Source organism: Mesoplodon bidens (genome assembly GCF_964165515.1).
Source record: "Mesoplodon bidens genome assembly, chromosome: 18".
NCBI classification, from domain to species: domain Eukaryota; kingdom Metazoa; phylum Chordata; class Mammalia; order Artiodactyla; family Ziphiidae; genus Mesoplodon; species Mesoplodon bidens.
The window spans coordinates 13706268-13729733 of NC_138175.1; the positions used below are offsets into that span (position 1 = coordinate 13706268).

Sequence of the window (23466 nt, forward strand, 5' to 3'; positions counted from 1 at the left end):
ATTCATATGTTGACAATTTAATGCTGTTTTTTGCTGTTAATCTTAGAAATTTCTTTTATTGTATTAGACTTCTCTCCAACAGAGTGGTTGAAGAAAAGCATACACTTTTAATTCAGACACTACATCTGGTTGTAATTGGTGGTGAACAAATAGGTGTTTCAGTAAAATCTCAGGTGATTGAAGTTAAATATACATTTAATTTCTTATTGAGGCTCCAGTTCAAAATGTCTCTTGGTCTTTCTTCAGAGTTTTAAACCATTGATTGCCCAGTATTAGAGCCTATATGAATACTTCTACTTCATTGTTTTAAAACCCAGGTGTCTGCCACTAGTCCTGTGGTTTTTATGCAGGGTTTTTCCAGTGGTTGAATTATAAATGCTGAGATTTTCAAGCAGCTATTTCTCCTTTCACTTTTGAAACTTACCTCTGTTTTGCTTTAAAAAAATCACAAACAAACCAACAAAAAACGCTTTTCTTGGAAATACATTCACGGCCCTCTCTTTAGGCATCACCCAAAAAAAAGAGCTCAAGGTTAAGCTGAAAACATTGCATTCAGCTTGTTGACTGTTGAAGATCTCTGCTGCCTCTTGAAGCCAGTGTGAGGCTATTTAAATTTCCAGGTTTGCTTCTTTAAAAGTGAATACAATTTCCTCTCTTGAACTGAGTCTTTGACTTGCTCTGGATTTAATCCTGGGGTTAGACATGAAGAGACCCACCGGCCCACAGGACAATTAGTATGTGGTATGTCCTTCACCTAGCACCTTTTGGAAAAGGAGATTGTATTTGTCTTATCAAGTGTACATGTTTACCATAGGTGGTGTAATGGTAGAGAATGGTCTCTATTGGTTTCAAAAAAAATAGTAAAATATTCCCTTCTCATTTTTTTTCCCTTCTCATTTATATTGGAAACAGACATTTACATTTGGCTCCTTCCTCTCGTCAAAACTGCCTTTTTTTTTTAATTGCTCCAAATGCAACAGGCTTTTTCTAAACAACCTTCTCTGCTTTATAATTCAAGCTTAAAACCCTGTAAGTAGAGTTCACTTTTTTATGGCTGAATTTCAACATTTTGGGGCTATTTTCCTTCATTAGCGCTTGTGATTTTGTGTACTTTGTAGGAACACTACCCATGTGGAGTCACGCTGTGCTTGATCCACTAGATCATATGTCTAAACCACCCAAATTAGACTTGCAATGGCCTTCCCCTTCCCAAACTTCTTGCCAGACTGCACTGAACATTTTTTTAAATAAATTTATTTATTTATTATTTATTTTTGGCTGCATTGGGTCTTTGTTGCTACGTGTGGGCTTTCTCTAGTTGCGGTGAGTGGGAGCTACTCTTTGTTGCGGTGCGCGGGCTTCTCACTGCAGTGGCTTCTCTTGTTGTGGAGCACAAGCTCTAGGCGCGCGGGCTTCAGTAGTTGTTGTTTGTGGGCTCTGGAGCACAGGCTCGGTAGTTGTGGCGCACGGGCTTGGGTGCTCCGCAGCATGTGGGATCTTCCCAGACCAGGGCTGGAACACGTGTTCCCTGCATTGGCAGGCAGATTCTTAACCACTGCGCCACCAGGGAAGTCCCTAAACATCATATTTAAACATATTTCTGTTCTAGACCACAGTGTTGAAGTTGGGATTCTACTAGGTTCAAAACATATGTCCAAATCCATAGTTAATTCAGAACACATTAATGTCATGTCAAGAGGTAATAGTATGCCTTCCTCCCTCCCTCCCCTTGGTCATTAGGTTTACCTAACATTAATAGTTTGCTGTGTAGCTTGGCTTGGGATATGCAACTAGACTTTAGTTCTGCACCTGTTTTTCAGACCTATTCCTTAGACTAATCTTCTCACTGTCCATTGTGTTCTTTGAATGGATAAAGGGACTTCTCAGTAGAACCATTATTAAAAGAGCTGTCAAAAGCTCTTTTCAATAAATACATTTTAATAACCGTTCTCAACAAAGCTGAAAAATTTTAAAAAGCTCTTTTTACTCCATTTAAACATGAATTCTACCTGAGCATTTGTATATGTATGTATTTTCTTGCAAAGCATATTAATCAGGTATTTCCTAGAAGGTGCAATGATCTGAGTAGGCATGGCACACTATTTTCTTTAAAACACAAGCATTTCTAAGTGTTTTCCTTTTTCTTCCCCAGAAGAAGAAACAAGAAGATATCCTTCTCTCTTTTGTAAAAGTTGTTTGGTAAGAGAATAGAATACTTGTGTAAAACAGCCACTTTCCTTTGAGCAGATCAAAGAGTGTGCTGATGAACCAGTTGGAAAAGGTTACTTGGTTTCCTGCTTGGTGGATCACCGAGGCAACATCACTGAGTACCAGTGTCACCAATACATCACCAAGATGACAGCCATCATTTTCAGTGATTACCGTCTAATCTGTGGCTTCATGGATGACTGTAAAAATGACATCAACATTCTGAAATGTGGGAGCATTCGGCTTGGAGAAAAGGTATCTACTACCCTGCCTTCACCAAAGGGGTCTTACAGACTCGATGAATGAAAAGCTTTGTATGACTGGCATGGAAAAAATTCAGGGCTAGAGGTAGACTTAAAGTTGAGGTCCAGACAGCCCCAATATCTAAGGCTAGTTGGCCTGTGGGTACACTTCATCTGTTTGTAACAAGATGTTTAGATACTGTATGGGGGAGTGGAGGAATTAATATCTGCCAAGATTAGTGTTAGCTTCAAAATGCAAAACCAGCTGCTGGTTGCCTATAACGTTCCTCTAGAAAAGTATTCAGTAGTCCTGTGGGAAAAGTAGTTGGATTAGGAGAGACTCAAGTTCTCTAGCCTTTCTTTGCATATACCTCACTGTTGCCATAAAAAAATTACTTAATAAGCACACCAGTATAAAAGAAGATAACGTATTTAAAAATTAAAAAATTTTAAAATATGGAAGGTACTTTTAGCTTCTCAGAAGAAAGCTACTCTGTAAATGTGATATATGTTATGTTCATCTCAGGAGAACTAGTTTTAGTAAAGACAGGAAAGAAAATAACTACCTAGGTTCTTCTTCCTTAATTATATCTGATCTTATTTTTGTCCTTATTAGTCTGTTGTCCAGAGGGTCACAATGGAGGTTCAGCCAGGTTAATGCTGAATTTGTTTGCTTCGCAAAAATGAAAGAACTCCTGAAAAGTAGCAGATGCCAGTGGGAGAGGTAGTCTGAGACCTATATATGGCATCAGCTGTTAATTGCTGCTGCTCATTAATCTGCTGTTTAGGAAGTACGAGAGAAAACAAAATCCATTTGTGCCTTTGCCCTCTGTTCAGAGCACTGTGACTTGCAGGCTTCCATCCCTGACTGGGGGGTGTGGTGTTAGAATTCTGGAACTGCACACACCAGTTCAAATGAAGGTTTGAGTGCTGGTTATTGTCTGGCTGTCACCAAATACCCTTTGCTTCATATCAGCACAGGGCTTGCCCTTTCACAGGGAACCTCTGAGTCGGTCTTGAGAGCGCTGTGAACTGGCATACAGCTTTCAGGCAGCTAATGAAAGGCCAGTTTTAATAAAGAAGGGTGATTCTTCAATTTCCCAGCACACTGTAGAAATGGCACAAAAGCATTTAAGTCACCCTGATAATTCAGGAAGCGCCTCTGACTTTATTTAGGGTGTTGAGGGTTATATCCAGTTCCAAATCTAGCTCTTAAAAATCTTCATATAAGTGTAACAGACACACTTTTCAGGAATCAATGATGACACATTTTCATTTTTGTGGTTAGTGATCCATGCTGTAGAGCAAACCATTACAATGCACCTCTGTTTGTAGTAGTTCTTCCCTATTGCCCACCAAGATAATCGCTGGTTAGCTTCCCACTAGCAATCTGAATTGTCAGTGTAAAACCTGCTTTCAGCTGCGTGTACAAGTTACTAAGTCTGCACTGACTTGAACCATGGCAGAATATAATAGTGCCAGAGCCCAAAGCTGTGACAGTGAGGATTGATTTTTCAGCTTAGTTAAAATAACAAAAAATGTTTCCATGGACCATCCAAATGCACATTTTTGTCATTTTCATCTTTGGCTATACCTGCCAGTTAGATGAATTTCTTTTTACTCCAGACCCCCACCCTAGCACCCTAGAATGACTCATGCCTGCACTTCTGAAAAAGCATGTTCCTTTCTATGTAATCCACCCTATTGCTACAGCCAAGTTTAAAAATGATAGCAGTCTGTCCTCAGCCCTTCTTTGCCTTTTTCGAACTATAGTTTACTTCTCTGAAGCCAAGTTATTTAGTTTTGAAAATTATCCTGAAAATTTATAAAATCAACTTCTGACCACAGAAGAGAACACACTCATCAGTTTTAAATTTGTTGCCCTGAAGCTTGCAAACTCCTCTGTGACTAGCTTTGAACTCACCTCCAAAGGTCAGAGGAGAGGGGTCATGGTTAATCTGTTTATACCCTGCCTCTGTATGAACATATAAATGTCATAATTTCAAAACTATAATGATTTTTTCAGAATTTTAGAACAAAGACTATATATTTAATAAAACCTTTAGAATTTTCTAAATAAATATTTTTAAAATGAAAAGGCAGATCTCCAAAAGTAAATGTAAATAATTTACATCATTTGAAGAGAAAGCAGAATGTGGCATCCAGTACAGGAACTTAATTGCAGACAAGTGCCCCATATTATTACTACTTTTATACTTTTCACACACTAGTTTTATCATTTTATCCTTTTCTGCTTTTAACCAACTACTTTGAATAGTTCAGACGTTCTTTTTCTCTCTTTACCTATAGAGGTAGATCACAGAAGACATTCCAGATGTTGAAATGGAGAATGGTTAATAGCAGAGATGAAAACTGAGTTCTTGCCCACCTCTTTGTGATTAGTGTTATCCTTCTCTGGTCTTTCAAAAAATTTTTTTATAAGGCAAGGTGTATGGCGAAGAAAAAATATTACCTATTGGACTGCTAAAAACTGATCGGGACACTAGTAATAGTTTTAAGACAGACATTTGTCTCACCACAGTAGAATTTTAAACATTCGTTGTACGTCCATTTACCGTATAATTTGTTATTCGTATGTCAAGCCTGCATGTTAATAACTGTTTCAAACCTAATTTCATTTTCTTGTAGGTAATGTGCTGCTGTACAGTCCCTTGCTTTCATTCATATTCAGTAATAACCCTACAGTCTTCTTTGTCAAATATTTGCATACATTTCAGTTGTATAACTCAAATGGGCTGAACTGAAAAGCTCAGAGACTCTGGGAAACTGAGAAGAATTCCTGAAATATCTTTATTAGAAAAAATGATCTAAAATTATGAACAAAAACATCTAATGGAGGTGATGTTACGGCGCAATACTAATATGTGGTGCTACAATTGCTGTAATTAAAATTACATCTCAGATTCCTTAGAGGATCTCAAACCATGGTGCTGGTGCATTTAAACAGTTGGAAACCCTAAGTATACAGGGAAACACTTAGACTCATTACAGGGAAATCATTTCTTTACCCTATGATGTCAGAACTAAAGGGTAAGTTTAAATCGTAAGTTGACTATCATGCTATTATTTTCAACCTCTTTTATATGATTACGACCTAATTGCTAGCAACCGCTCAGTAAGTTATTATGAGCTACTAAAATTTGGTATAGGACATTATTTCATTAACACAAAATCATGTTTATAATAATCTCTTATAAACTATAAATAGTAAGTGACTGATATGTTTCCAAATCTTTGTTATCACAGGTTTGTTTTTCCTTTGGGAAGTGGAAATGGGTAGGGCTCTTCTAAGTGGGCCAAAGTCAGACACATTTTAGTGTCACTCATAAATTAGGAAGAAAAAATAAGCCTTACTCTGAATTTCTGGGGTTGTGTCCACTTATCTCTCTGTCCTTATCTTTTTGTCACTTGTCCTTCAGAGTTTTTTCTCCCTTCAGAATTACTCTCTAAAAAACTTTTTGCTCATCTCAGGTTTCTAAGCATTGGAGGGAATCATAAAGCTAGTGAGAAAGTTTGAGGTACAGATAGAAAATAGGAAGGCACGAGAATCTGCTAGTATAGTGTGCTTCCTGATCTTTTTTGGATCAGAAAACCTTTTGAAATTTAATGAAAGCTATGAACTCTCCTCAGGAAAAATATACAAAACCCACATACAAATTGTAGGAGTTTCATAGCACTCCAAGATCTAAAAAAATAAATGGTAGACTGTTGGCTAGGTGCCTTATGTTCTTCAGCTTGGACGAGTTGATAAACTCCTCTAGGCCTCTGCTTACTCAACTGCACAATAGGTATCACAGCTCGTAGCCCCTTTTCACAGGTGTATTAGGAGAGAACATGAAAATACTTGGAAATAAATGTGCTGTGGAACAAATCCTATTACAACAAAATGGAAAAAAACTATATACATTTTTTGTTGAATTGAAATTTTAGTAAAATAGATGTTTCCCTACCTAGTTTTAGGAGTCTTATATACAGATGATTTCATTAACATGGTATTTTACTATAACGAGATTTTATATACACGTGTGTGTGTGTGTGTGTGTGTGTGTGTGTGTGTGTGTGTGTGTGTGTCAGTAAAATGATAACACTGAATTTTCTGCTGCTTTGGTTTGGTATATTGATGGATATACCTGTCAAGTTTTTGAAGCATATCTTCTGAGTATAGAAAATTAGGACTCTTGAATAGAAAATGTTTAGGGGAAATTTTTCGTATTTTGAACGATTGAGTGCTTGTGGTTGTTATGGGCTAGAGGTAATGTACAATTAAAGATAATTGGATGGTTTTAGGAAAGCTCTCAAAAGCAGTTTGTATAAATGGTGGTAATCTTGTTAAATCATATTACGGTAAATCCAGAACATCAAAGTGAACATTACACTAAAGATTGGGATCTTTGCGGACAGTATAAAATAGAAAAAAGAGAAAGAGGGTCTCTATAACATATTTTCTCAATGAATTTTGAGGTTTGTTGTTATTTTTTACTCTTGACTAAAGCGCTATTATTTGAGAAATACCTAGCCCTTAGAGGTAAATGAACAGATATTTCTGCAGTGTTCTATCAATATTGACATGAACTATGATCACTACATTGGGCTGATGTAATTTCTTTAAAATTTTCCGACATTTTAAACTCTGAAAAGTCAGGTTCTTGTTTCTAGTGCAAACTAAACTGATTTAAATTTCCCAGGATCTTTATTTTCATTTATAGCTTGCAACTGTTACATTCTTACCAAAGATTATCGAGGGCATTTTCTGTAACTTTCACAGTGTGGTTGGTTCTCACCCTATTTCTCAATAGAACATTGATAAACAATTGTGTGTTGAGTTGGGTTTTTTGGTTTTTTGTTTTTAACCAAATGATGTTTATTTGATGCTCATGGTGGTGAGAGTTTTTAAATGTTAGTATCCTTGCTGTTTTAGGATGCACATTCACAGGGTGAGGTGGTATCATGCTTGGAGAAAGGCCTGGTGAAGGAAGCAGAAGAAAGAGATCCTAAGATTCAAGTCTCTGAACTCTGCAAGAAAGCCATTCTCCGGGTGGCTGAGCTGTCCTCAGATGACTTTCACTTAGACCGGCATTTATATTTTGCCTGCCGAGATGATCGGGAACGTTTTTGTGAAAATGTGAGTCAGCTCAGAAACTGTTCTTCTTTGCTTCGTTTTCTTCCTAAATATTTTTTTATACTCGATTCCAAAATTAAACCAACACAAGCTGTCACATGTAGAAAAGTCACTGAAATGGAAGGTGGAGTTGGTCCCAGGATAACAGAAAGTTGTCTGGGTACTGGATACGGCTGCTCAGCCTTGAGGTAACATCTAGTTAACACTTGGCTTCGAACAGTCTCCATACGTTGTTTTTTCTACTCTATCTCACTTCTCAATTTCAGTTCTTGGAAGTCTGTTTTATATATAGGAATCCTATTTTACCAGGGAATCCCATTCACATATATTCCATGGCTAAAAATTGGCCATATTACGTATTTATATTTAACTACTTTTGGCTAAGACGAAGGAAGCAGCAGGTGGCTAACTTTTAAAACCAAATCCTTGGTTACTACCTGCGTACCCTATAGAAGAACTTTCCAACCCTTTAGGCAGAAATAATCTCCATCTTTACCGCAGAGGACTGAGTGTGACTTGTGTACACTCCCACTTTGCCTGCTGTTTTGAATTAATAGCTTTAACTGTCAGAACCACTGATCAGAGCCAATGCTAGAGTTTTATTGACTCTAGCATAAAGTTGTAAGAAGAGAGACTCATTGACACTTCTCTTGGTTTCCTAATTAGCAGTATGTCTGGGAACACATGACAGTGTATTCAAATACCATGGGAAATTTTTTTTCATCTTTACTGCAATCATGACTTTCTTTCAAAGGCTACTAAATTTTATAAATGGCTGAGCCATGTGTTCAAAGGTAGTCATCATTATAATAATTTAACAGAAAGTTCTTTATAAGATTGTGGATATTGCCCAGCGTAACTGCTTAGCTAGTGATGAGGATGATGTTATTCTATCTTACAGACACAAGCTGGTGAAGGCAGAGTATATAAGTGCCTCTTTAACCATAAATTTGAAGAATCCATGAGTGAAAAAGTAAGTATTACTTTGAAACAAACCAGCATTTTATTCATTTTCTTAAAAGCTTTCTCAAATCCTCTCAAACAGTATTCTTGTAAACTCATACCAAAATATAAAATACTGATACAGCTTGTCCTTTTCAGAGTTAAGATACTTGGCTTTTAGTAGGAAACCAAAGCATATTTCACTTAAACCAAAAAAATCAAGCTTCTCGTGATATCTGGACTTTGGGACACCAATGGGGAATCAATTGGGGGAGTAAAATCAGAGAATTTTATATCAGAATTACACTGAAGCCATCCCTATGTACTCAAGAAGTTTAGACTAACCAAACCAATATGCTTCATAGATAATTAGCAATTTAATTTTTCAGCACCTGTCTCATTAAGCTTTCTCATTACTGTTAGTTCTTTGTCCCTGGATGAATGCAAGAATCTTCCATGACTTTTGAAAGTCGTTATTTTTGGCTTTGCTCTCCTGTCACTTACTTTCCCGTGCAGCTGAAGAAATGTTTCTCATTTCACTTCCTTATATCATTTAGTATTGAATAATTATATTTAAAAAGTATAGAATGGAGCTTCCAGAGTGTTATGTCAGTTGCCACTTTCATTCTGGTGAAATTTACTTTAGGGATATTGTTGAAGAGGAAAAGAATACTTTGTCAAGTTAATGTATTAGAATCTACCAAATATTTATGTGTTTTGGACAGTTGCTATTGTTGCAACAATCAGCAATTCACCATAGAATTCCAGGCTTTCCTGCTCATATACCCCTACTTCTTGCTACACTAGTTCAGCACACTTGTGCTCAATTTTAACCAAACTTGAACATAGACATTTTGGTAACTACTGCAGTTGTTTACTGTACTTGGCCATGAGCCTCTGCTTGTCTTAGAGGTACATGTGAACGGCTCAGCCTCCTGAGTGGTCTCACAGCTCCCTTGGTACCCTCTTTTCTCAGTGTCGAGAAGCACTAACAACCCGCCAAAAGCTGATTGCCCAGGATTATAAAGTCAGTTATTCATTGGCCAAATCCTGTAAGAGTGACTTGAAGAAATACCGGTGCAACGTGGAAAACCTTCCTCGGTCCCGGGAAGCCAGGCTCTCCTACCTTCTGATGTGTCTGGAGTCAGCTGTGCATAGAGGTAAGAGTTAATTTCTTTTTATCTTTTTCACTCCTTTTTGGATCGTTTCCTCCTATGTGGGCTCTTTTGAGTACACTTGTACCTTGTGACTCAGGAGCCTTTCTTTGTAAGCAAAACCTCTAGGCTGAAGGCTTGGTATCCCTAAGTCTTATTGAAGCCCCTTCCTCTTAACTCAACGGCCCTAAATTTTGTTCTTCTTTACATTCCAGCTTTTCTTAAGTAAGTTATATTTCTCAAATCCAATTTAAAATTTTTAAAATGCATGTCACACAGCAATTTTAGGAGAGTCAGGGAAGCGTAATGATTTAGCATATGAGCTTTGGGTCAGAGAGACGTGACTTCAATTGATGGCTCTATCACCAAACTAACTGCCTGGGGACCATTATTTATGTTTCTTAATCTCTCCAAACCTCATTTTTCTTATCTATAAAACAAAAATATATTACCTGTGTTGAGGAGTTCTTGCGAGGATCGAATGAGGTTTTTTGGCATAGCACGTAACATACGGTAAGTGATGAGTACTGTTATTATTCTAACAGTGTTGATATAAAGAAATTAAGCAGTGAAAGAAGGAAGGATTACCTTATGAGGTCAGACTCAGGGTCTGTTCAGTCCAAAAGTCAATCCCTGATAAAGGAACTAAGAAGGATGTATAAGAGGTCAGGGTCATTCAGAAAGAACATTTAACATGGACTATAGAATGTAAAAATGAAACTCTTCGCTGTCAAATGAATGATGCTAGGACAATTGCCTAGTGATTAAAAAGTTAAGTGGAAAAAGATCAGTTGTTAAATAAAACTCAGAACTTTTTGTTGAATTTTTTTCTCATATCTGGGTAGTGAAAGACTCCTAAGCTTAAAAGCAATGGAATAGCAACCAGAGACCATGCATGTTTGGTATTCATGCAAACAAAGGACATTTTGGAGGAAATTGGAGAATTTTCATTATGGTCTGGGTGTTTGATGAAATTTTCTTGAAATGTAAAGGTGGAGATTGTTGACTACTAAAAGCATATTATAAAGCAGTATGCATAACATCTAATTTTGGTATTTAAAAAATAGTTCATCTCCTTAAACTGCAAATTAACAGGAAACACAAAAAGACTCAGCAAACAAATGGCCAAAGGATGTGAACAGATAATTCATAGAAGTTATACAGATTTTTAATACTAAAAAGTCTGACCATGTGAGTGTTAGTAGGATGTGAAAGAACTGGATCTACACTATTGATGGGAATTTTAAATTTCTACTTCGGAAAATAGTTGGCCAGTTTCTTAAAAAGTTCCACATACATCTAACTTATGACCCAGCAGTGTAAATCCTAGGTTACCCAAGATATATGAAAGCATATATCCATATAAACTCTTGTGTATGAATGCTCATAACAGCTTATTTGTAATAGCCCCAAACTGGAAATAACCCGAATGTCCATCAGCAGTTTAAGGGATAAACGAATTGTAGTATAGCCACATAGTGAAATAATATTACTTAGCCGTAAAAAGGAATGCACTGTTGATTTGTGGCTGAATCTCAAAAAATCTGAAAGAAGTCAGACACACAAAAAAAAGAGTCCATAGCATATCATTCCATTTATATGAACTTTATTTATATGAACTTCTGAAAAATGCAAACTAGTAAAATAATCTGTAGTCACAGAAAGCAGATCAGTGGTTGCCTGGGCATGGGGTAAGTGGGTAGAGAGGAAAGGAAAGGAGGGATTCTAAAGGAACATGTGGAAGCTTTTGGAGTTGATGGTTATATGTTCGATATCTTGATTGTGGTGATGGTTTCATTGATGCATACATATGTCGGACTTATCCAATTGTATGTTTTAAAAGTGTAGCTTATTATATGTCAGTTATACCTCAGCAAAGCTGGGTTTTTTTGTTAAATTTCATAAGTTTTCCCAGATGGCATTGACAGCTCAAAGAAGAGTTGGGGAGCTGTAGTGAGTATTTGAAGTGAAGATTTTTCCATAAGCTTAAAGGGTATAAGCCAGTAGGGATTTTCCTGGCTTTAATTTTTACCCCAGTAGTTATCTTATTGATAAGACTTCTGTTGGCAAAACATACGCATTACTAGTTCAGTAGTATAAAATTCTGTATAAGGCAGAACACTGACAAGGTAAACCCTAGTCTTTGGAGTATTAAACTCATTTTATGCTGATAAAGCTTTTGCTAAATTCTCTGCTTTTCAGTCTAGATAATAGTGTGACTGGTATATTCTAGGGAAAAACTTGTACTTTTAATATGTGGTAATATCTGATCCTGTAGCTCACCATCCATAATGTTGTGACTTACATCCTAACAGGGCGGCAAGTGAGCAGTGAGTGCCAGGGCGAGATGTTAGATTACCGCCGCATGTTGATGGAAGACTTTTCTTTGAGCCCTGAGATCATCCTGAGCTGTCGGGGAGAGATTGAACACCACTGTTCTGGATTGCATCGAAAAGGGCGAACCCTGCATTGTCTGATGAAAGTAGTTCGGGGCGAGAAAGGGAACCTTGGAATGAACTGCCAGCAAGCGGTAAGGACAGATTTTCCACTGCCATTTTTAATGTTACATTTTATCAGCCGAGGAGCCTCTTCCTGACACTGTCCCAGCTTATTTATCTGGATCATTTGTGACATCACAGTGAATCTTAGGTATTAAGAACTAGACACAAAATACCATTACTTCAGGCATATCAGAGTAAAAACGTGGAATTTGCTGCAGAGCAGAAGTTTGAGCTCATAATAAATAAAAAGAGCTATACAGTAAACTTAAAGAAATAGATAAAATGCATTGTTTACTGGAGTGTTTAAAGAAGAGATATCTGGCTAGATTGTATTTACTAAGGCAAACCAGGTTCTGGTAAATCAGAAAAGGTCTTCCAGGAAGAGAGAATGTGCCTCTCCCACCACGTTTGATTGAGTTGAGGCTGAAAGAGAGCTGAAGTGAATTGAAACTTTCTAAGATTCTCTTCGTATTACTGACATGCAGCATGGCATGAAGTCCTGGCCTGAAGGATTAAGAAAGCATGTCGTTGTCAAAATCCCACCATCTTTTCTTGTTCAGCAAGGGCAGCTGTGCATGGGAGGGCCTGTCTGTCTCTACCGCCAAACTCTGCAGTCAGTTCTGTAAAGATAGTTGGGAAAAATTAGCGTGCTGTGCTTGAGAAGATAAAGTTGTTCTTGATCCAAGGTTCATAAACAGTTGAGTAACTATAGATCAGGTACCTAATATAATTTAACAAAATATTATAATAGATACAGTGCATCTGTTTCATTACCATTATCCATGTTTACTGCTTTTTACCAAGTAAGAGTCTTTGAGCAATTTACAATACGAAATGTAATAGTGGCATCCTGTACAATGAACTCTGTGGTTTCCTATACATGCCTTTAGGAAGCACAGAAGATAGAGTTTAGCCTTATACTCTAAATTAGAAGGTTGAGATTCTCTCCTAAGTGAAACTTCAGAAAACCGCAATTCATTAGTCTCTTATTTTTGTTGTTGGCATTTTTTACTAAAAACTGAATATTAATTGAATTTGATTTTCCTGCTAATCACGTAAAATCAGAATTTTACAGTCTGAAACGCAAAATTTCCATAGAATTTTGACGTGGAGTAAAATTTCATCTTAGCTTCTATTACTCACCCTGACCCAGAGTGGACAGTAACTTACACATCCCATAGTGGGAAAAATAGACAAATGTCGCCTCTTATCCAGAATACCAAGCCTAGCTAGAAGGAAGCCTTCTGGATGTAGTTCTTCAGGAGCAGTCTTTGCTGGTGGTTGTCCTGGGAAACTTCTGTGACGATGTGTGTGCCTGGGCCCCAGACCAAGAACAAATCAAGACATTTCGTCCTTAATGCAGCATGCAAAGGGGAGGGTGGTGGTCAGGAATAAACTTATATTTTTACTGAGGCTACACTTTGTCCTAAGGTGTACAGAAAAAAGAAATTAGTTTGATTTTATTTGGAAGCATCTAGTTTACCTCCAGGACTTTTTGAAATTTAGCTTGTTGAGAGAGAAATAAATAGCACCCACCTCATGCTTTGTGCCCAAAAGAAAAGTGCTTCCAAACCTAGAGGTTAGCCTCAAAAGGTAAAATACGTGGTTTTGTCCACATTAAGTTTAGCTAAGTGGGCAAGAAACACTTCATTTTGTTTTTTATGGACCTGTGGTCTTCAGCCTTTGCTCACAAAAATTGAAGATCGGTGATCCCAAGGGAGAAAGTTTTCCTTAGTCCTCTACTTCGTTATCCATCCGCAGTCAAGTGGAGGAATGGTTTGTAATAATTTGCTTTTCAAAGTTTCTTTCCTTGATACTGTAGACTCCCATGTTGGTCTGTGGTTGACCATTAATTTTCCCTTGTTCTCTGCTTGGTGGTGCTTTGATTTAGTGATCTCTCAACAAATAGTAAAGTGAATAAATAGTGAAGCATAAGAATAATTATTATCTTAATGAGTATATACTCTTCCAAATACACTGTGATCATGAACTTAAATTCTTTTCAGTTATGGCTGAACAAATCTGGGCCCAGTCTCTCCTAGGCTAAGGAGACTGCCGTCTATTCTCTAGACTAATTTTTTGGAAGCATTTTCTCAACGTTTTCCTAAGCAGTCGGGGCAGGAATAGATGTATCATCATGTAATAGTTCACGTACTTCGTGTTTGTTTCCCACACCGCTGTCACTGGATTCCAGAGTAGCAGTGATCCCTTGAGCCTTTGACCTCGTAGAGTCTGTAGGGCATTCACTGTCTTCTTTTAGAACCTGCAGTCTGGTACATGCACGGAGAATTCTCAAAGTTTGCCTGTCAATCATGGATATTTAACTGATAAGTTCTTAGAGGAACTTCCAGACTCCCATGATGCTTATAATGTCCCTCAGAAAAAGAAGTAAATATTTTGGTCTTTGTCAGCAAATCAAAATTGGTAGTCATTTGACAGAAGTAGTAATCTTCCTACTAACTAACCACTGCATTTTGAAGCTTCTCCAAATTGCACCAAGAATTGGTATAAATAAGTTCCATCCCAGAGTATTAGATATCTTTCATACTTCTCTCATCTTGATTGTTGACTTCTTTTAGGAGAGACAAAATTGGGTTTTTCTTTTGATCTTTGTTCTCTGATCAAGTATGTGATGGGGTCAGTGCTTTCATATGAGCCTCTATAGGATTGTAGGTCAAATGTATGAGGATCAGAGAAGGCTCCTACAGAGGCTAAATCAATGACACAAAAAGGGCTCCAGTTCTTTAACTTGGAACAAAAGGAACCCCAACCAGAAGGACCGTAGTTTTCAAATTTGCTTTGTGTTATTTAAGATTCCCACCCCAAACACCATCTGCTACCCATCTGTAGTAATAATGATCTTGTACATCTGTAAAATGCTTTGCGGCTTACACAACCTTCTATATTATTATTCTTCCTTATAATTCTTTGCAGTTAAAGAAACTGGAGCTTAGAGGTTAATCAACTTGCCTTTGTTCTCAAAGCTAGTATCTGGCAGAGACAGAACTATTAATAGAACTCAGGTTTTCTCATCCTTAACTTAGAGCTTTTTCATCTGTGCCCCGACTGCTTTCTCCTCAGACAGGAAAAAAAGAATCTGAGGCACATCTTCTCATGCTTTCACTTTATTCTGTGACAGAGTGTGGACCAAGCAAAAGTAAATGTTAAAGAATATATCCTCATTTTCAACTGCATAATGACAAGTATTTTTCTGTATTACTTGTAATGAACCAGCTCTGGTTTATCTCTTGGTTATATAAAAAATAGTTGAGGAAAAATAGGAAATTATAAGTAATATTCTTGTTTTTTGTAATTGGTATTTCTTGCAACTGAAATCTCACATCTCTTTTTAATAAAGCAGAGTATACTTGTTTTATGCCATTGTCTTTGCAGCAGAATTCAAATTCTAGATTTTTAAGACCAAATTAGATCTCAAACTGGGAATGTCTCCTGTTTACTCTTCTCCACTCAACTCTGGCTTGGCACTGAGTGTCAGATTTAGTAATTTGATTAACAGATGTGAGGAAAGAGGCAGCTTTTATATTGTAAGGTCCTCTTGTTTTGCGCACATCCAGGGATGGTTCAGACAGGTAGGCAAGCTATACCTACAATGAGTTAAACAGAAAAACTTGCAAAGTAGAGGAACTAGTTGGAAAGTATTTGACAAGAGCTGTTGAGCTCGGCCAGTGCCAACTGTAGTACCTTGTTAAGAGTACATTGTGATATACCAGACTGAGAACTGATTGAAGACATGACGTTGCTCATCCTAGATGTATAAGTGACTTTCTTTCTTCCTTCTTAATTTTTCTTAATCCAGCTTCAAACACTGATTCAGGAGACTGACCCTGGTGCAGATTACCGCATTGATAGAGCTTTGAATGAAGCTTGTGAATCTGTAATACAGACAGCCTGCAAACACATAAGATCCGGAGACCCAATGTAGGTTATCTTATATGTGGTATTGTATTGTATGTGGCAGTGCAGCATGGGGAATATATCCCCAAATGACGTTCCGACGGTTTAGCAACTTAACTGAAATCCTGTTAAGCAGGAACACATACCAGCTTTTGTTCAAACTAGTATTGGGATTGAGACTTGGGTTCTGCCTCATCCATGATGTAGAGAAGCTAGACCCAGCATTGTGAGGATGTTGGTTGACAGTGACTGAGCATGTAAAGTCCCAGACGTTAGGTCACTGAATAATCCTACTTAATGGTCAAATAAAAATCAGAGAGAAAAACTCGCAGGATAAAATGAAACATGCTTTGGCTCTGTACTTTTCATCCTATGTGTATATTGTCTCATATACACTGGGAACTTGATAATTATTAGAGAGTAATTAATTACCATTGAAATAAAACACAAAATGTAGTGGTTGGAGGGGATAATCATGGACAAAATGAACTCTGAAGTTATATCCAAGATCTAGGAAAGCTGTAAAATGCTATAATAAAGCATTTGAGTCTCATGTACTGGTTTTATTCCATATGATGTGCAAACAGCTCTTAAAACCAGGTTGCAAGTAAGAACAGGTTTTCCATTCTGCAAAAGTCTTTATAGCCTGCAGCCGGCAGTACCCGACTGTGTGAAACAAATGCAGTCCATGTTTCTCATCGTTCTGCTGTGCATATACTCCAGATGTTCATGCTGTGGTAGGAGGTTTAAAAAAAGGTCTTCTTCCTTGAAGCTCTTTGTGTGGTTGGTGGAGGTAGACAAACACTCTTAAGACTGATGAAGACTGTTTACCAATATGAAAATAACTGTGTCAACTATTAAGGGGGCAGGGGAGAGGGAGGAAGGAGGGAACTGCTACAGATTAAATAGATTTGAGATACTGTCAATTAAATGCAGGTTATGGACCTTTTCTGGGTCCTGATTTGAACAGATGTGAAAAGGCATGAGATAATTGGAAAAATTTGAAAGCGTAAAGGATATTTCATGATATTAAGGATTTTTAGATTTACTTCTTTGGTAGATAATGGTACTGTGTTTTCATAGTATAGAGAAACATGCTGAAGTATAATATTTACAATGATATGATAGGGTATCTGGGATTTATTTCAAAATATTAGCAAGGTGGGTATAGGGTTAAAACAAACTTGGCCATAGGTTGATAAAGCTGTGGGAAGGGAAGATGGATATTATATGATTCTCTACTTTTGCGTGGTTGGAAGTTTCTCATAATAAACAGTTAAATATAAAGCAGCTGCACACAGCTCTTGTGTAAGCTGCGTCCTAAGTGCTAAGTGGCTCTAAAGTTGATAGAAGGCATAGGCACTGTTAGGTTGAGTTAATTTGAGTGACTCTCAGGAAAGTAAGTCCCTGATTGCCCCAGGAAAATAGCTAAACGGCTTTTTCTACAGACCAAGCAATACTGGTGTGAGAGTTCTGAATCCATTGTCAGAACCTTCTCTAGTTACAATTTCACCCCTATTTTATGCCCAGGATCCTCTCGTGCCTGATGGAACATTTATACACAGAAAAAATGGTGGAAGACTGTGAACACCGTCTCTTAGAGCTGCAGTATTTCATCTCCCGTGATTGGAAGTGAGTATTTGGTTTGGTTTGGTTGGGGTTTTTTTTGGCCACGCGCCATGTGAGATCCTAGTTCCTTGACCAGGGATCGAACCTGTGCCCCCTGCATTGGAAGCGCAGCGTCTTAAGCACTGGAAGTGAGTATTTTGAAGCCATAGTAAGGTAAGCCTCAGCCTGTTCTCCTGTGTAGTCACTATCCCTTGTATTTTTAAAAAGTAATCAGTAGTAATTTGTTTTTGTTAAGTTGTGGGATAGCTGACACTCTGATCTCCAGAAAAACCTCTTTCTGGCTTTCAGAACAGTATCTAAAGCAGAGACAGCCCCTGCAGGTCTATTCCCAAGTGTCCCCATTAACTACTACATTGAAAGTCAGGGTCACGTGTTTCTGATACCACAAACGTCTATCTAGAAAGAACTTGGGCCGCTGTGGGGCAGCAGGAGCATCTTCAGATATGTCTCTCATGGTGATTTTTATTTTTATTGATTTGTCCTGGGTATGGGAGTTTGCTTTATTTCTTTTACTATTCAACGTTATTGAGTTTATTCTGTCTTAAGAAGCTCTTCTCAATAAACGACAGCTTGATTCTCTTCTCCTCCTGTTAGCCAGAAAAAAAGGAGGGAGGTAGATGAAATAGAAGTGTATCTCTTACGGTCAGAATAAGTCTTTCTTGGCTGCAATCCCTCCCTCTTTCCATGTCTTATTTTCTCTTCCCACCTCCAGACCAGGCTGTTCCTCCTGCCTCCCAAGTTCAGCTGCTGCTTGATTGTTTTAAGCCACTGTACTTTGGTCATTAATTATTTTTCTGGTGATTAATATATGTTTTACCCCCATACTTTACTGGAAAAAGATTACTTGAAGACTCAGTGTGTCTATTTCTGTTTCCTCAAGTTAACTCTTGAAAGGACTTCAGAAACTTGGGTGGGCATTTCCCTGTGCTTACTCTGGCTATCTAAACTGAAATAACAGAGTGTTTACTGAGTTTATTACCTTAAAAAAGTATGTTTTTTCCTCTTCTGTAATTCCTTCATCCATGATCAAAAGATGCTTCACAATCTTTAAAGCTACTTAAATATTAGCCTTTTTCCTCCCATTAAGTCGCCCTCCCCCAGAGTTGATGATATAATGTAGACAGAATGAAGTATCCATTGGTCCGATTTGGAGAGGCAGCGGGCTCATCACCTGATCCGCTGTCTCCAGAGTCAAAGTTAAATGTCAGGTTTGTTTCATTGATGAGCATGTTCAGGTAAACTAAAAATATAACTGCCTTACCTTGCATGGGAAAAAGAACTGGAACAGTTTTACTAGAAAAGAACTTGAGGAGGAGACTCTTTATCTTGTCCTTTCCTGATCTTAATGAACCTAGTATATCAGGTAAGATTGACTTTTACTCAGAAAAAGTACTGAGTAAAAGTTGTGAATTGCCTGGTGATGGCTACAACCCTTGTCTCATTTCAGCTAGGGCATGTTAGTGCTGAGTCTGTTATTGTAACGTTGTGTGCCTTACATTGCGAAGATACCTTTTTTTTTTTTTTTTTTTTGCGGTACGCGGGCCTCTCACTGCCGTGGCCTCTCCCGTTGCGGAGCACAGGCTCCAGACGCGCAGGCTCAGCGGCCATGGCCCACGGGCCCAGCTGCTCTGCAGCTTGTGGGATCTTCCCGGACCGGGGCACGAACCCATGTCCCCTGCATCGGCAGGCGGACTCTCAACCACTGCGCCACCAGGGAAGCCCGCGAAGATACCATCTTTGAGGCAGAACTTAAATCTTCTATATTAAGGGTTAACAAACTTCTACAGATTGACCACTGTGTGTTCATGAAGAACGAAGTTCAGGAATGTGCTTGTGCTTCCCTGCTATCTCCATTACCCTAGAAGTGATTGTCGGCGGGTACACAAACAAGCACCTTGCAGAAACCCTTAGCATGTCTTGGGAGGAAAGGTATAGTAAGAGTGGTTATCTCTTAACTCTTAACCTTACAGGCTGGACCCTGTCTTATACCGCAAATGCCAGGGAGATGCATCTCGTCTTTGCCACACCCACGGTTGGAATGAAACCAGTGAACTTATGCCTCCTGGAGCTGTGTTCTCCTGCTTATACCGACATGCCTATCGCACTGAGGAACAGGGCAGGAGGGTATGCACTCAATATTGACTTCATTTCTTCCTGTCATCATTTAATTCATTTGTTGTGAATTGTTGCGATTCCTATCATCCTAGGAAAACTTTGTTAGTATATCTCGCGGGGAGGGGTTGCTGCACTCCTAGAAGCTTCTTCATTCAGTGAGTGTACGTAGAATTGTTCTACCAGCTTCTTTCCATCTGATTTTATGTTTTTAACAAAATGAGGGGACATTTCCAGTTTTTCTTAAAATTACCAAAATCTAAATCACAAATAGACAAATGCCACTACCCTAACTGTATTTAGCGTTAAAGGTCCATTAGAAGCTCTTAGCCAAGGTGCAAACGGCTTTTAGGCTTCTGCCCTTGGCAGCAGAGCCCATAATGCGTGTCTTGATGAGGCCCCTCGGACAGCACGCTCGCTGGAGCTACACCCTCCACGCCCCACTCTCTTGGTATTTGTCTGCCCTGAGTACTGCCTCTTGTTGGGATATTTGTGTCTGCTTGGCTCTCAGGTAACATTTGTTGCCTTCCGGTCCCATACTGACATGCTACTTGCTCTCCAGGGTGGCCTTTTTAAGCCTTCTGAGATACTCTATTGCATATCAGCCCTGCATTTGTTACAGAAAATATAGATGGTATTATTTCACAGGCGTGTTTGCAAATACCCCTTCTGAGCTTAATGCAAAAGTCTGACTGTTTAGGATTCAGAATGAGGAGACTCAGACAGAAAGAAATGTCATACTTTAGTTACTGCAGTATTAACCCAGTTTTTATTTTGCTATGTAAGAAAATATGGAAATTTGTTGTTACTTTTTTCTTCATATAATGAGCCTGTCATTAATCACAGGAGCTCCTAAATCCTAGCATCTTTGTAGTCACTATAGTAGGAGGTTCCTTGTCTTTGTAAATAAAGAAAGAGTTGGAATCTGGTATGCTGTCCTTTTAAAAAATAGGCTTCTTTTAAAAATCAAGGTTAAAGTCACATAACATAAAGTTAATCATTTTAGAAGGAAAAATTCAGTGGCATTTAGTACATTCACAAAGTTGTGCAACCACCACCTCTATCTACTTCCAAAATGTTTCCATGTCTCCGAAAGGAAACTCCTATGCCGATTAAGCAGTTACTCTCTATCCCCACCATACCTCCCTCCAGATGTGTTGGCTCTTTTAGGAGGAGAGGCTGACTGTACCTGTCAATGACAGCTTTCTCACAACTCTCCCCAAAATATTAGTTTTCATCTGTTTGACCCTCTGCTAATTCTCATTAACTTATCTAGAAGAGTCGGGTTCTGACCTGAAGTAACTCTCACCTGCTTGTTCCGAGTTTAGGTAAATTTGAACTCAGTTCTCCTCACCCAAGTGTTTATTCTCTCTTGAATCAGACCCAGTATTCCACTCTACATTCATAGAGCAGTGGCAAATTAATTTTCCTAAACAAAAAACTCTCTACCTCATCTGAACAAATCCAGTTCATTTTTTAATTGCAGTATAGTTGATTTACAGTATTATATTAGTTTCAGGTATACAGCATAGTGATTCAGTCCTAATTCACTTTTATCAGGATACTCTGAGAAAAGAATATTGTTTCATACAGTATATTAGAAAATGCCTAATGTATTTATAATCTCATTCCTAGAGATAAAGGTGTTTAGAAGCCTCCTAGAACATTTTTATTCTGGAAGAGATTCGAGGTTTAAAGTTTGGTTCAAATAACTGTAAACTTATTTGTTGTTTTCCTGACAACGGATTTGTTCTATCTAGTGTCTTTTGGTTTATGGTTTTGGTACCTTTGAAGTATTTTGCTTATTATTTCTCATGTAGCTCTCACGGGAATGCCGAGCTGAAGTCCAGAGGATCCTACACCAGCGTGCCATGGACGTTAAGCTGGATCCTGCCCTTCAGGATAAGTGCCTGATTGATCTGGGGAAATGGTGCAGTGAAAAAACAGAGACTGGACAGGTAGGTGACAAAACTACCTATTTATGGTGTAGTAATAATAATAATGTTCATGATTAACATTTTATATAGACTACAAACACCGTAAAATCCATCTCCATCAGCTTCACAGGTGTGTGATTTGTTATATTAGTCACTGTTCTTTCTATAAGAAATCCTGAGGAAAATGTTCTCTTTGGTCTCTATAATTGTACTTTTCCTAAGCAGTTAGTTTGGTTTTTTTGGTTTTTTTTTTAGTTAGTTTGTTTTAATGTTATGGTTATTATGTTTTGTAATTGATTGTTCTCCCTCTTTGTGCTGCCTCTTAGAAAGCCTCGAGCCAAAGATATGGCGTGCCTTTAGCAGGTGTATTAGATTTTGTGGTAGGCATTTTGTGTACTAACTTACTACTGGCTTCATTCCACTTTCCTTAACATATTTTCTTTTTCTTTTCTCTGTTTTACTCATTTTTAATTGATTTTATCTTGCCCTTTTTTTTTCTTTTCTCATTTTTGTAAGCTACATTAGGTCCTTTTGAGGGAAGGCAGAGTATAAATATATACATCGATATGCGAATACTGATATGCATGAATAGTATGCTTGCCCTACGACAGTCCTAGAAGAGATGTAGAAATGGAATTATTTTTTCCATTTAGTAATTGATACAGTTGAGGCTCAGAGAAATGAAGGGTATTGACTTAACTTACCTAGAGCTCAGGTCTAATCCTAGCCAGGCATTTGTTCCATTTTATTATAACCTCTCCGTACAGGAAAGTGTAGAAAAGGAGCAGCCCCAAGAATTAATGTGCATGCTATAAATGGTTTCTTAGGATTTTGTGCCTAGTTTAAAAAAAAAAAAAAAAAAGATACGTTGTTGCATTCTAGCAAATTAGGTGGGAAGGTATCTGGTCTTTTAGATCAAGGCAGAGGAACCATGCAGTGAGGAATAGCTACTTATTTAAAGCCCCGTTAATACTAGAAGGAGGCACGAACGGTTCCATTTGTACCACTCCAAAACACCCCCTGGGATTAAACTAATGAAAGTCACATGTGCAGGAATTGGACATTTTTTAAAAGCAACCTGATGCCTACTCAGATCTGTTGGGCCTGGGAATATCATTTTCAGCAGTCTGTTTCCTGGGCCTACTACAGTTGTGTCGAATTTATTGTTAGGAAATGCCATATAGTTTAGCTTTCTGTTGCCTCTGTCTAACGAGACAAGGGATATAGTCATGTGGAATCCCATGAAACAGTTTCCTTTCATACGCCCTGTAAAGTAACAGTGAGAAAGCTGCAGTACATTACAGCCCATCACTGTGAAGCTAAACTTAGGAAGGGAGTCCATGAGTGGAATTTTTCCCTTAGCCATTTATCTCCTCCCAAAAGTTGTATGCATTTTCCTTTAGGGTCCCCCCACCCACCCCCTTTCTGGCTCTTGTATAATTCCCACAATCCTTCTCCTCGCTTCCCATTCTAATTCTGAAACAGAGATTCTTGCAGAATAGTCAGTAAGTTAAACTTGATCCTTTAACAGAGCCCTTTGCTGAGAAATAACTGTTCATGTTCTTTGGGAAAGTAAGTTAATGTAAAACTCAAAACCTCTAAGTCTCTAAAAGGAATAGCAGTAGACTGATGTTACAAGGTAACTCCAGCTCAGCTTCCAAAGCCCAGGTAAGATAGCTTTTAGAC

General features: G+C 38.1%; 1 protein-coding gene across 2 annotated transcripts in view; it reads left to right on the forward strand.

Moving 5' to 3' along the window:
• GLG1 (golgi glycoprotein 1) overlaps positions 1–23466 on the forward strand; it is a 142486-nt gene that overhangs the window by 91356 nt on the left and 27664 nt on the right. For both annotated transcript variants that reach the window (XM_081217472.1, XM_081217471.1), the window contains exons 4-12: positions 2248–2463; positions 7390–7593; positions 8492–8563; positions 9509–9692; positions 12002–12216; positions 16005–16126; positions 17633–17734; positions 19702–19855; positions 21664–21801. In XM_081217472.1, coding sequence (XP_081073598.1) covers positions 2248–2463; positions 7390–7593; positions 8492–8563; positions 9509–9692; positions 12002–12216; positions 16005–16126; positions 17633–17734; positions 19702–19855; positions 21664–21801 — 1407 coding nt within the window. The remainder of the gene's footprint in view (positions 1–2247; positions 2464–7389; positions 7594–8491; positions 8564–9508; positions 9693–12001; positions 12217–16004; positions 16127–17632; positions 17735–19701; positions 19856–21663; positions 21802–23466) is intronic.